Genomic DNA, 12,874 nt, shown 5'->3' with positions numbered 1-12,874 from the left:
GTGGCTGTAATTAATTATACATCCTATCATGGCTTCTTATATTCCACATACTCCAAATCCTTCTTTGCAGGTAGTATCACTGAAGACACACGGATCAATAGAATTTACTTTTCAAGCCAGGACATCTTCTCCAGTAAGGGCTTTGATGGTCTGGCAATTAGCTATGCATCACTGTCAGATAAATTCCTACCCACTTTACCAATAGCCATGGTGATCTGAAGAGAAGTTACAGATGATTGGGGAGGACTGGTTTGTGATGGTTAGTCTGCAATGTCATGCAGGAGAGAGTTTCAGTGACCGGCCTCTTACTTTCGAGGCTGGCAATGGCTATAACTTTCAGTGGACAAGAGTTTGCCTTATCTTGTCATAGTTACCCTCTTGAATGTTTTGTATACTTCATGTAAAACTATGAACCTGGTAGAAAATGTGATGTCTTTTATTCCACATTAAGTAAATTATAATGCATGGACCTTCAGTCTAGAAAGTTGCATCTGGACTTTTTTGGTTTGTGAATTAGAACTCGTGTCAGACCAATATATGTTGTTCCATTCTCTACCTTGTCCTTTCCGCCTCCCCCCTCCATCGCTCCCGCCCCAAGAATAAAGCTACAGATGTTTTCTACTGTTAATTTAGTGCCATCTTTCCTGAACATTCAGTGGACTGTATTTTGTTCTGTTATTCCTATGCATGACTCGTATCAGCGTGGTAGCACAAGTGCAAATGGAAGCTGAATTTGTCCCATGATCTGATCCAAAGCCCCCTGAGGTCAATGGAAAGCTTACTTTTGATTTCAGTAGATTTGGTTTCAAACCCTTGTTTTGCTATGTGATTTTCTACTTAATGTGGGCCCAATTCTGCACTCATATATACAAAGGAAACACCCTTTGACTCCAGTGGGAGGTTTGCTTGAACAGCAAGTAGGATCTAAACCTGTATTTGGAACGGAGCATAGAGTCAGTAGATAATGATAGATAAACTTCAAAAGGTTCATGTGAGGTAAGCAACTAAACTTCTGGTTGTTCATCTGAATGATTGAATCTCCTGGCTCTGAAAAAATTGATCTGAAAATCTTACAAGGCAAAGCTTTGTTGTGAGATTTCTGATACTTTATGCTTCCATTCGGGCCACAGATGCTCTGTATTTCTCCTCATGGTAGACTGATACTTCTGCAGAGGCAGCCGGGGAAATGAAAACAAATTAAAAAAAAATTTTCTGGACTATTTCAAGCCACAGAAAATATTCAATATGGATTTTGGTAACATGGTTGGTTGTATTACTTAATCAAGATCAATTCTTCCTTCTCTACTTAATGGGCTATTTGTTTTACTTTGCCTAAAAGTGTAAAGTTAGGGCTGGAAAACACTGCAGAATATTATTTTTAATTTAGATTCTGCATTTAGAACCTATGACTTAATGCTTTAACATTGCCTAGCATATTACTGGCAGTACCAGAAAATAATAAATAATATTAATATGACAAATTGTGCTGTTTTCAAGACATGTAAGAACATTTTTATTTGTGGGTCAATTTTCCCTTTTTTGTATTTATTCTTGACCAAAATCCCTGATACATTGGGAATTGTATCTCGTTCTTCCTAATTGCTTAGATTAGGATCAATATTTTGTGGATTCACATCATTGTCCTTGTATCTAACAGTGGAAGATAGTTAATTGTATACGTGAAAAATGATTGCTTACTGCAGTTATGTCTGCTTCTTATTTGTGCCTTTCTCTCCCTCCCTCCCCCCAATACTTTGTGCTAAGTAAAGGCCATGACATGGTGACTGCTGGGAATGCATTCCAGCAGGGACAATATTATGAAAGGCTCAAATAACATAACTCCAGTGAAGTTTTCAACAAGGGCTTCCATGAATGAGTTGTCCTTATGGAGGGCCCATTGAAACAGTCTGCAGATCGGAATGTTGTGCATAACTGGCCCTTACATTCTCTTATTGCTTCTCTGTTACTATTTCTTGTAGCTTCTTAAAGTTGCAATTTTCTGTTTGGTCACCGTAGTTTTCTCATTGTCAAGTTCACATTAGGGAGCATATCTACAAAACTGTTAATTTTATAAGTGTATGTCCAATCATCTGGAGAGGTTAACGACTAGGAGAGAGTTAAAAAGGAGGAAGATGTAGAAGAATTAATAAAGAATTTAAGCAAAAAACACAAAACAAAGTATTATTTGATCATCCATTTTTTTCACCTTAATATACTTGCCATATGAATCTGTTCTTCAAAACTAAGGATGCTGCTCCCATGCTCTAGATTTTTATTAGATCTGCCTAAGGAAATCCATCACTTGCTGGAAAGAGGCCAATAGCGGTGAAGAGAACTTAACTTTTGACCTTTCAATAAGTGATACAGGAAACCATCAAATCTTTTCTGTATCTACCAATACATATTACTTGGAAGAATTATGATTCCTTCATTTCACTGTGCACTGATTTACTCAGGCCTCCTTATTTGGGATGTCTGAGTGAAAAAGCCCGTTCAAACAATGTAAAACTGAGAGCTCTATAATGTCTAGAATTGATGGGATTACCTCCCTACTGTTTAAGTAGCATTATTTCCACTTACAACTTTTAATAATGTTTTTCTATGCTTCTTTGTAATGGGGACACTCACCTCTTAAGCATCTCTTCACAGCAGGGTGGAATACCATTGTCCTTTTGTCACTTCCCAGCATACCCTGCAGTCTGCCAGCTGACTGTGGAGGGTCTTCCATGGCTTGGCCCTCCAGCCAAGTCACAAAGTCCAAATGAACCCCTTCTGAGGTAGTAAAAAATCCAATAAATGAACCGTTCTGATGCCCTTGCTAGGGTCTTCAGCCCTGCTCTGGGCCCTTTAAATTAAACCCTTTGTTCAGGCTCTCTAATAAGTTCTGTCTCCTTCTTGGGGTTTATGCCACGGTAGCCAGCAAGGGAACACAGGCTTGCTTACTACTCCAAGTTTCAGGCTAGGGACCATATAAACAGCAGCTATGCCCAGCTCACTTTCATTTCATTGCTGCTTCTTTGCTGGGACTCTTCCTACCAAGCCTTTTTTAGTTTCACCCCGTAACTCAAGGCTGAGGTTCTTATGTCCTCTCTCTCCCTGCAAACTCAGCTAAGATAAAATAGAAACAAGCCCTCAAGCTCTTTTGGCTAAAGAGGAACTCTCCTGTAGCGCCTGTTATCAGAGCCTGTGGACTCTGATTAGTTGCTTCCATGAGGCCTCACTAGGCAGGCCTGGAAGACCCACCTTTGTTGCTCCTTTCCTGTCACTTTGGTGCTTCCTGGGGTGGAGTGTAGTAGAACTGTGGGGCCGCAAAGGCCAAGTACACCCCATCACATTTCTCAAGACCTTAAATCTTAATCTTTCATACAGCTGAATTTTATCTTGATTTCCTGTGACATCACAGAAATACATTTAATATTCATATAGATTGATCCATGTTTCCCCTTGGTAATTTTGCAATAGTTTACTGACACTTGCAGTGAAATGACATAAATTATTTCATTCTTGTTTTATGTCCTTTTAATTAAATAATTCCTTGAAGTTAGTAGTTTGATCTCTCTGTCTCTCTCTCTCATATTTATCTTAAATTATCTGGCCACAGATTGTGAAGCAAATTGATCAGAAAGGTTTTTTTTTCCCAATTAGAACTCTTAGGCAATGTGTTAAAAGTATAATACTGGAGAGTCAGCTCTGCAATCAACCTTGAGATGAAGTCTACTTTTAATAAACACACTCTTGTCCTGGCTAAATTTAACAAGCAAGTCAGCATCAACACAGTATAATGATATAGTTGGGTGTATGTGTACAGCCCCTGTGCCTGGTGAGAGAAATCCAGTCATGGCTGTGAAGCAGCACAGAATATTATAGTCCTAATTTTGCTTGTCATAGTCAGCTGCCTTGTTTTGGCTGAACTCAAACTGGGCCTGTCTAGAGGATTTGTATTTGTTTACCAATTTATTTTGAGGTTGTTTTAAGAAGGCTGAAGTATTCATACTTGTGGTTCAAGTTATAAGTACTGTGCTTTGAAGTCTTAGTGATAATAAGACTGGCTAGAGAGAAGTATTCAGTAAAGAGAAAATCCTGTCCTTTGCTGGGTACCTCCTATGCTGTGGAGAAAAGTGACCAGTGTGGTTCCTCTGTGCCAGAAGTGAGGTAGGTTTTGGGAACTATACATCCTGATCTGTGGTAGGTTTTGACTTAAAAAGGTCTGGAGGATTTAGCCTATCAGCATATACATATAGTCATTTCAGACACAAATCAGGTCACTGCACAACAACACAAGCTGGACAGGAAATGAGATATTATGGAAAGGATATTGGGGTAAATGCCTACACTTAGGCAAAGAACTATGGGATCTTTGAGTAGATAGGACCTTTTTTTAACATCTCATGTGAAGGACCCCACTCTGTATATAAGAAGGAGACCGGACTTATCTGAGAGCCTGAACAAAGGGTTAGACATTTGCCAATTTTAGTATTTGCATTTTAAATTATTTGGATAATGGCATAGAGAGTACTGCAGAAAAGGATCTGGGGGTTATAGTGGATCACAAACAAAATATGAGTCACCAATATAATACTCTTGCAAAAAACCTGAAAATCATTCTGGGATATATTAATAAGAATGTTGTAAGCAAGACACGAGAAGTAATTTTTCCAGTCAACTCAGAAGTGTTAAGGCCTGGAATTCTGTGTCCAGTTCTGGGCACCACAGTTTAGGAAAGATGTGGACAAATTGGAGAAAGTCCAAAGGAGAGCAACAAAAAAGGGGATTAAAGGTCTACAAAATATGACCTATGAGGAAAAATTGTAAAAAAAAAGGTTTGTTTAGTCTGGAGAAGAGAAGAATGCAGGGGGACATAACAGTCTTCAAGTGCATAAAATGCTGTTATAAAGAGGAGAGTGATGATAAATTGTTTTCCTTAACCACTGAGGACAGACAATGGGTAATGGGCTTAAATTGCAACATGAAAGATTTTGCAATTTAGACATGAGGAAAAACTCCCTAACTATTAGGGTAGTTAAGTACTGGAACAAAACTACCTAAGGAGATTGTGGCGATTTTAGAGAATGGGTTAGATAAAGACCTGTCAGGGAGGGTCTAGCTAATACTTAGACCTGCCTCAGTGCAAGGGACTGGAGTAGGTGACCTACCAAGGTCTCTTTCAGTCTTACATTTCTGTGATTCTATCTGTTGTTTTTTAGCCAATGTGCGCTTGCCCAGAAGCCTCTACCTAGAACCAGTGCTTAAAAACTATTTTGTGATACGTGCATTACAAACACCAAATAGATAAATTAATGTTTTTGCTAAAGTCCAATCTATAACCATTAGATTCCCCATAATGAGTTAAAATAAGAAAATAAAATAATTTGTTAATCAGCTACCATTTAAAAAAAAACACAATGCACTGGATCAGCAAGAAGTTACATGAGCACAGGGTTTGTTGCTTGCTTGAATGTTTCCAATGAACACATACTGTAGTGTTCCATCTGACCCTCTGTTTAGGCTACTAGGCATGTATACTGTGTTCATCACAGGGCACAGTGTCTGAATCCCTCACTTCTATTGTCTGGATTGTAGTGGTCTACTGTTGTGATGGTGGGTCCAATAAAGTATGTATACTGGGTGTTAGCTAAATACTTTTTCTCAACCACTATCTCTGCATCCTTGTTTATTGACGTGTATTCCTGATGGAGGTCAGGTTGAATTTTTTCCAGAAGCACATTTAAAGAAGGGCCCACTGAGACACAGTTATTCTAACACCTTCTGCAGACCAACAACAATGTAATGAATATGCCAGCCAGTTGTGAAGCCATTTGACAGGGGTTTGGGGGCAAGCAGAAGCTGTGTTCTGAAGATGTGGCTGTTTTCATTTTTTGATTTATTTCTGGCAGAGCATTATTTGCATTTTTTTCCTGCTGGATGGTTGTTATTTGTGATTGTAAGTAATTAATTGTTAGGGCACTTAGTGATTCTTGTGGGGGCCTTTTTAGTGTTCTTTAAATAAATCTATATTAGTTGCAATTCTTATTGGTCTTCATCTTTTTTTCTTCTGGTATTTGAAACTGAAAAGTATATGGTAATCATGTATTATTATCATAAACTCTTGTAAGTGGGCTGGGATTGGATTCAGCGATAGCTCAGTGGTTTGAGCATTGGCCTCCTAAATTCACAGCTGTGAGTTCAGTCTTTGAAGGGGCCTCTTAGGGATCTGGGGCAAAATCAGTACTTGGTCCTGCTAGTGGAGGAAGGGGGCTGAACTAGATGACCTTTTGGGGTCCCTTCCAGTTCTCTGAGATAGGTATAATCTTGTAGCTCTCTTTCATTTAAATGTCTTTCTAGTGCAAGCTTGGGAGTAAACCCAAGGTAGGTTCTGTCGTCATAACACAAATCCTTTTTCTGTACATTTATTGTTATTTATATACATTACATAGTAGGGAGGGATGTAGGCTCTTCTGCTTTGCGCTGGTCAGTAGCTAGTTACGGTGGACTTTTTGGAGGGGTTACAAGTCTGCCTGTATTGGCTGTTGGTGGAAGGGGGCTTAAGGCAAAGGCAAGAAGCAGCTTTGGGAATGTCTGATATATTGGTGCACCTTCACACTGCAAATTCGTCATCAGCTTCTCCCAATATCATCCCAAGTTCATACTGCTACTCTCTCCATGCACCTGGCAAGGTGGTTCTTGGTAACTTGTTTGAGAAGATACAGGAAAGAATTGGTTTTCAGATCCCTCTGTATTCAGATTTCACCCATGTGGCTGTCCTTTTAATTCTCCCTGATCCTACATGAACTAAGTGAGGAATATAGATGAGATATTTGGGGGCAGAAGGCAGTGGAAATGTTTGGGGAGTGCAAAGGACTGGGAATATATAGTCCTGGAGTTTTCCAGTTCTCTTTGTCCTGTATGGTGAATTAAGTTTAAGGCCTTGTAAAAAATAAAAAGGCACCCGCTCCCTGAAACGCAGATGGGGTTTGAAGGCTCCCAGGCTGTAGATATGAAATGCAGGACTGGACAGGGGCGAAGGGGCAGAGAGGAGATAAGGCATAGCTGAGTGGCTACAGCGGGTACCCTGTGGTGGAAATCTAGATAGGCAGATACGTATATGGGACGGCGGGGTGGGGCATAGCCCCTGCCCGCCCCGGTCGATAATCACAGGACTCCCTCCCCTGCCACCCTCCCCGCGGCCGCTGGGCTGCTCCGCCTGCGCCCCCTCCCCCTGGGCCGGGTTATGCAAGCGGCTCAGCGCCCGAGAAGCAGCAGCATCTGCGGGGCTCCCGCCCCTGGCTCCGCCCCGCTGCCGGCCGCGCAGGAGGAGGCGGCCCCGGCATACAGCAAGTTTTGTCCCCGCTGCTGCGCCCCGCGAGAAGGCGGCGAGAGCTCGACCCCTGCCCGCGCCATGGCCGCGGCTGCCCCCGGGCCGGAGCGGGGAGGCAGCGCGGCGAGAGCAGCCCAGTAGCCCCCCGGCCGCGGCGCCGGCGCCTTAGCTCCGCTTGCCCGGCCGCGTCCGCCCGCTGCTGGCCGGGCCCCGCGGCGCAAGGCGGGGAAGCTCGCGGTGCTGCTGGGCTCGGGGCCCCGGCACCATGTGGGGCAGCAGGATCCTTCCTGAGCTCGGGGACGGCGGCGGCTTGCGCAGCTACAGAGCTGGTAAGGAGCCCGCTCGGCCGCGCATCCATCCATCCCTGCCTGCCACCCTCCCTCTCGCCCGGACCCTTCCTCCACCCTGGGCGGCCCCTGCCTAGCGGGAACCCTGCGCTGCCTGGTGACATCTGGGCACCGCGCCGGGTTTGCAGAGAGCAGCCAGTACCCCCCAGGCACGTCTCCTTCTCTCCCCTCTCCCGGCTTAAACAGATGGCCGGGAGATTGGTCTCCATGCCCCAAGGCTGGCTTTGGGGCAGACCCGGCCCCACAACCAATCGGTTCGGTTGTGCTTCAAAAACAGTTGCAAAGGATGGGGGTGGAGGGGAGAATAATAGTTTTGGGGAGGTGGCAGGTCAGTGCAACTAATTTCTGGTGGTACGTTTGCAGACAGGCTGCTTGTGTAGAGGGGCATTTAAGGGAGCCATTTGAGCCGAGGAAATGAAATTAGCTCTGGGCTATATTTAGGGCTGATCATAATTGCTTTTAAATCTGCGACTAAAAAAAAACCCCTCTTCCCACCAGATACTTCACTAGTTTTGCTGAAAAGGGAGAGAGACAAGTTTGGGGTTCGCGGAAGAGTCCTTATTGCACATCTGTACTTCTTTTGCACATGGCAAGAAAAGATCTAGTTAATGAATCTTTAGTCAGTGAGTATAATTGAGGCAGCACTGGTACAGTGACTGGAAACATAGTGATACCTCTTTTATTTTTTTCGGTAGTGTAACTTTTCAGGATATATGGTATCTTGGCCAAATTCATCCCTGGTGTAATTCAGTTTCAAGTGTTTTTTAGATTGTAAAAGGATGAGAATAAGGGAAGGCCAGTTTTCTTGAAATCAGTGGATTTACACCAGAGAAGAAGCTGTCTCATTGTGTTTAGATGTGTTGTATATCTCTATTGGTAATTAAACAATGCACTATGTGATCCCCTTGATTCTTGTTGCGGTGATTGCTGAAATGACACTGTGTTGTATCCAGTTAAGTACCCATTTTTTTATTAATGTGGAACAGTTTGGTCACAGTGCTGGGAACACACTGTATGTATATGGCTGTCGGGCACTTGAAAATACTATCATTCTTTTGCAACATTGATAGTTATTTTATATCTCTAATTAGCTGGATTTAGGGATATAAATATAAACTGCCCAGGGTTGCAGGAGAACTAACTGTTATAGTTTATACAAATGTAGTTTTCAAATACTCCTTTTTTTGTGTCATTTTCTATTTAGTTAGCTGGAACATAGAGGTGATGACAAAAGCTGATCTTATCTAAATAATCTGCTTTTCCTTCATTCACCCTAGAGGATGAAGGACCTAAACCATAGACATCGTTGCCTGTATGCATGGTTCTTGTTTCAAATTTGGACTACAACCAACATTTTAGCCATTTTTTTTAACCTTGTTTCAGACCTTTAATTTTAATGTCACTTTCATAACTGTTTCTGGCCTGCATTTGAATTCTGAGTTTCTGCAATTGGCAAGACTTTTTCAGGCTGATTAATATTTAGAATTGAATTTTTAGAGATGATTTTGTAGTATATCGATCTCATGAATAGTACAACTCATGGGAGCAAGGGCTTTCAGGATTGGGCCCTCTATCTACGGGCAAATAAAATAAATGGACTGACTGCAGAGCGCTTTAGACAGTTTTCTAGAAGGGGGAGCAAAATCATACAGTTCCTTTTCAAGTAAAATCCTCATGATTTTGCTCCCTAGTCTAGATTAATACATCATTGTCAAAGTGTCAGAGGGATAAATTCTGCTTTCTTCTACATTGGTGTAATTTGCAAGTAATTTCATTGAAATCAGCCTACTGTGTTAGTTTTGAAAATGAGATATATAGTTTAATTTAGGAATTGCTGCATTGTTGCGAAACATCTGTCTCTTTCTTAAATGGTATATAAATAGTTGGCATGGTTAAATGGCAATATTGTTTGCTTTTGAGCTGACATGTTTTTGCTTGAAAATATAAGATATTTCTAGCAGCTGCCTGAACCTTCACAAATAGTCCAATGTGTGCTCACAGTAATATGAAATAAGATGCTGTTATTTTTTACTGGTAGCAAGAATTATTAATCTTTTAAAACTATGTATAACATAGTTATAAAAGATTAATTATAAGGCTTAGTTATTTTGTCTAGTTTTCTATTCTTTTGATATAAAAAGTTGTCATATTCTACATAAAATTAAAAGAGAAAACAGCCCGGGGCCTAAATTTTGGAAGGGCTGAGTACCTGTGGATTCCTTTGGAACTGCAGGAACTTGGCAGCCTTGAGAAGATGGCCATAATTATTTGAAATCCAGTGGTACAAATAACTGAACTTGGGCAGTGTATAATATCAGTTGTTATGATCACTAAACTTAGGGCCAGATACAAAACCTATTCCTGTTAATGGGAGTCTTTTTCCATTCACTTCAGTGGGCTTTGAATCAGGCCCTTACTGGCTATGTGAACACTGCAGTCTAATCCCAGAATTCAAATTCGGGCTCAGACTTAACTCCCCCCTTCTGTCTATACCCAAATCGTGCTAACCCAGGGCTCAGTCTCAGGATCCCCCGAGGGTGAAGGTTCTGAGCCTGAATGAAGCTGTGATCCAGGGTTCAAACCCTACTGCTTTGCAATAGGGACTCGTGCTTTGAGAGTCTGCCAAAAGTATTCCACTATCTCACAGGCTGGATTTCATTGTCCTTTTTCCCAGGACATCCCTTCTACATTAAATTGATATACTTGGAGGACTGGCCAACTGTTCTTTTTTGGTCCTGAAAAGGGCGGTTTGAGGTATAACGTATAATCGTTACTACCGTACTACCTTCACTGGGAGGTCGATATATTCTGCAGCTGAATATTGTGCGCCAGTGTGGTCTCTCAGCAGTCACACTGAGCTCCTTTGCACTCAACTCAATAATAGTATGCACATAGTGTCAGTGATGCTCAAATTGGCTCCAGTTGGCTGGCTCCCAGTCCTATCTCACAACTAGCCTCCACAGATTAGAAAAGCTGTTCAGACATTTTGCTTTCTTAATGCAAGCGTGAGGATCCCACTGCACAATGACCTGCAGAACCTGCCAAAGACGAGATTAAAATCCCGCAAACCTCTATGGAACTGTATCAAGACCCTTACACCCACCTTCGATGCTGAGACTCAATGGAGGGTCACATGGAGCATTGTAACTGCTCAAAACAAACAGCTTGTTGTTGATCCTGTTGAGGTACCACCAGATTTTCATTTATGTCAGAAAGACTGGTGCAGCTTGAATTGCATCAGGACATCTCATGGGAGATGTGGACAAATCCTCTTTAAATGGAAAATGAGGCAAACACCTGTATGTGACTGTGGTCACCAGGCACAAATGATGGAGCACATCATATCTGAGTCTCCCCTTCATTTGTTTGCCGAGGGCCTGAAGGACATTTACCAGTTCACTGCTGTGGCAATGTGCCTGGCTATCAGACTTAGATAGACATTTGTAGTCATGGCTACCTACCCAAGCCATACAAAAGAAGAAAAATTTCATTGTCCACTGAACAGTCAAGTTTTCCCACGCTGCATCACGAACCAAGGGCTAGAGCAGCCTCATTTTGGGAGGCAGCTAGGAAATCTGGAATATGGTTGGTTGGACTCGGGGATTCATAATGCAGTGTAGATGCTGGAGCCCCAGGTTGGAGACCCAGAGTTCAGCAATTCCTAACCCGGGGTTACAAATGAGTGTAAAATGTTCAAGCCCTAGGTTAGCAAACCCAGGGTCTGCTAACTTGAGTTCTATTCACCCTATGCTTACATTGCATTGTAGACATACCCATTGTGTCTGCACTGGGAAGTCATTTGGATTAGGCTAAACAATGTTCTGTTTCTGTGTTTGAATCAACCGTCCAGTATCCCTTAGTTCATGAATAGATGAAGGGTTTACTTACGTTTGTTCAGCAAATCTCAGTTCCGATAATCTTTATCGCAACTGTGTCTGCAATATTCTATAAATTACTTCACTGTCTGATTTCCATCCTCCTCTTCCCCCCCCCCCCCAGTGTTGTGCTTTTGGAATAATCTGAGTTGAATAAAAAGGGACTTTGGCTCTCTTCTATTGTATGAAATGCAGTTTTTAAAAGCAAATGTATAGCTTGGCACAACACAGAATGACATGCATGGTTAGTTAGAAAACGAAGAGAAGATAAAGGTCAAGTGCAACCTTTGAGTTCTGATCTCTGAAAAAAATATTTCCAACACAGACTGAAGAAACTGCTGCAGTTAAGGGTGTCCATAAATAGTACAGGGTAGCAAATGAAAGGAGTGTAGTTAGAGGTGCACAGCCATTCTGATTCAACATTGATGATGAATGCCAATGTACTTTGCTGTTAGCAGATCTGATACTGTTTGTGTTGGTACAAGGAATAAAACTGAGACTGTTGAAACGGTATGGTGTCATAAGATAATGGTCTCTTACTGGCGAACGAAAGTTAAGGCATTATTTTCAAAGCTGGAGATTCTTGTCTTATAACAATGTGCCCCCTCCCCCCCCAGTTACATATCTCTCTTGGACCAAGTGATCGGTATAGATTTTTATATCTTTTTGTCTGTTGCATATTGGTGCAGTAGAGTTGAAGACTGCAACATTATTGACCAGCTGTTATTGCATTTTGATTGGTTGACACACACAGTAGGTTTTCACATTAAATTGATCAGAATAGTTTATCCAGGAAAACATAATATTTTGTTAGAAGCATATTCTACATCCGTGGAAAAATTCTTTTTTCAGTAAAGTACGTTGATGGCTAATACCATCCCCATTTTTCATGAAAAATCTCATGGTCTACTTAAAAAAATTAGATACAGAGTGTGGAACACTATCACTAGTTATATAACTGGATCATGAGATTTTTTTTTCTGTGAAAGATATATAAATTCATTTTAATTTTCTTAAAACACAATTGGCAAGATCAGTTCCTGGAGTGTACACCAAGGAGTAATTTGGCCCTGTGTGTATTAAATGTTCAGGTATAGCATAGATAACATTTATTCTGTTTTCTTTCATATTTATTTTCCAAAACCAGTAAAGTAATTGTCTTTATAGGTAAACTGCAGTGATACACAACACAAATACCCAGAATTCTTTGGAAAATGTTGAAAGTCTAGCTGTCTTTGAAGTCTTTACTCACATCATGTTTTGTTTCCAAATTGTTTTCATTCTGCGGTTTAAGGGAATTTTGCATTCTGCAGTGAAAGTAGGCATTAACTTGTGCA

At 41.5% G+C, this 12,874-nt stretch overlaps 1 protein-coding gene across 2 annotated transcripts in view; it reads left to right on the top strand.

Annotated features, from left to right (window-relative positions):
• The first annotated feature begins 7,556 nt into the window (after positions 1-7,556).
• Positions 7,557-12,874, top strand: part of CEP85L (centrosomal protein 85 like) — a 173,974-nt gene continuing 168,656 nt past the window's right edge. For both annotated transcript variants that reach the window (XM_030556186.1, XM_030556185.1), the window contains exon 1: positions 7,557-7,644. In XM_030556186.1, the coding sequence (XP_030412046.1) occupies positions 7,581-7,644 (64 nt within the window). In that variant the 5' untranslated portion in view covers positions 7,557-7,580. The remainder of the gene's footprint in view (positions 7,645-12,874) is intronic.

Source organism: Gopherus evgoodei, chromosome 3 (genome assembly GCF_007399415.2).
Source record: "Gopherus evgoodei ecotype Sinaloan lineage chromosome 3, rGopEvg1_v1.p, whole genome shotgun sequence".
Taxonomy (NCBI): Eukaryota; Metazoa; Chordata; order Testudines; family Testudinidae; genus Gopherus; species Gopherus evgoodei.
This window is presented reverse-complemented; position numbering and strand designations above follow the sequence as displayed.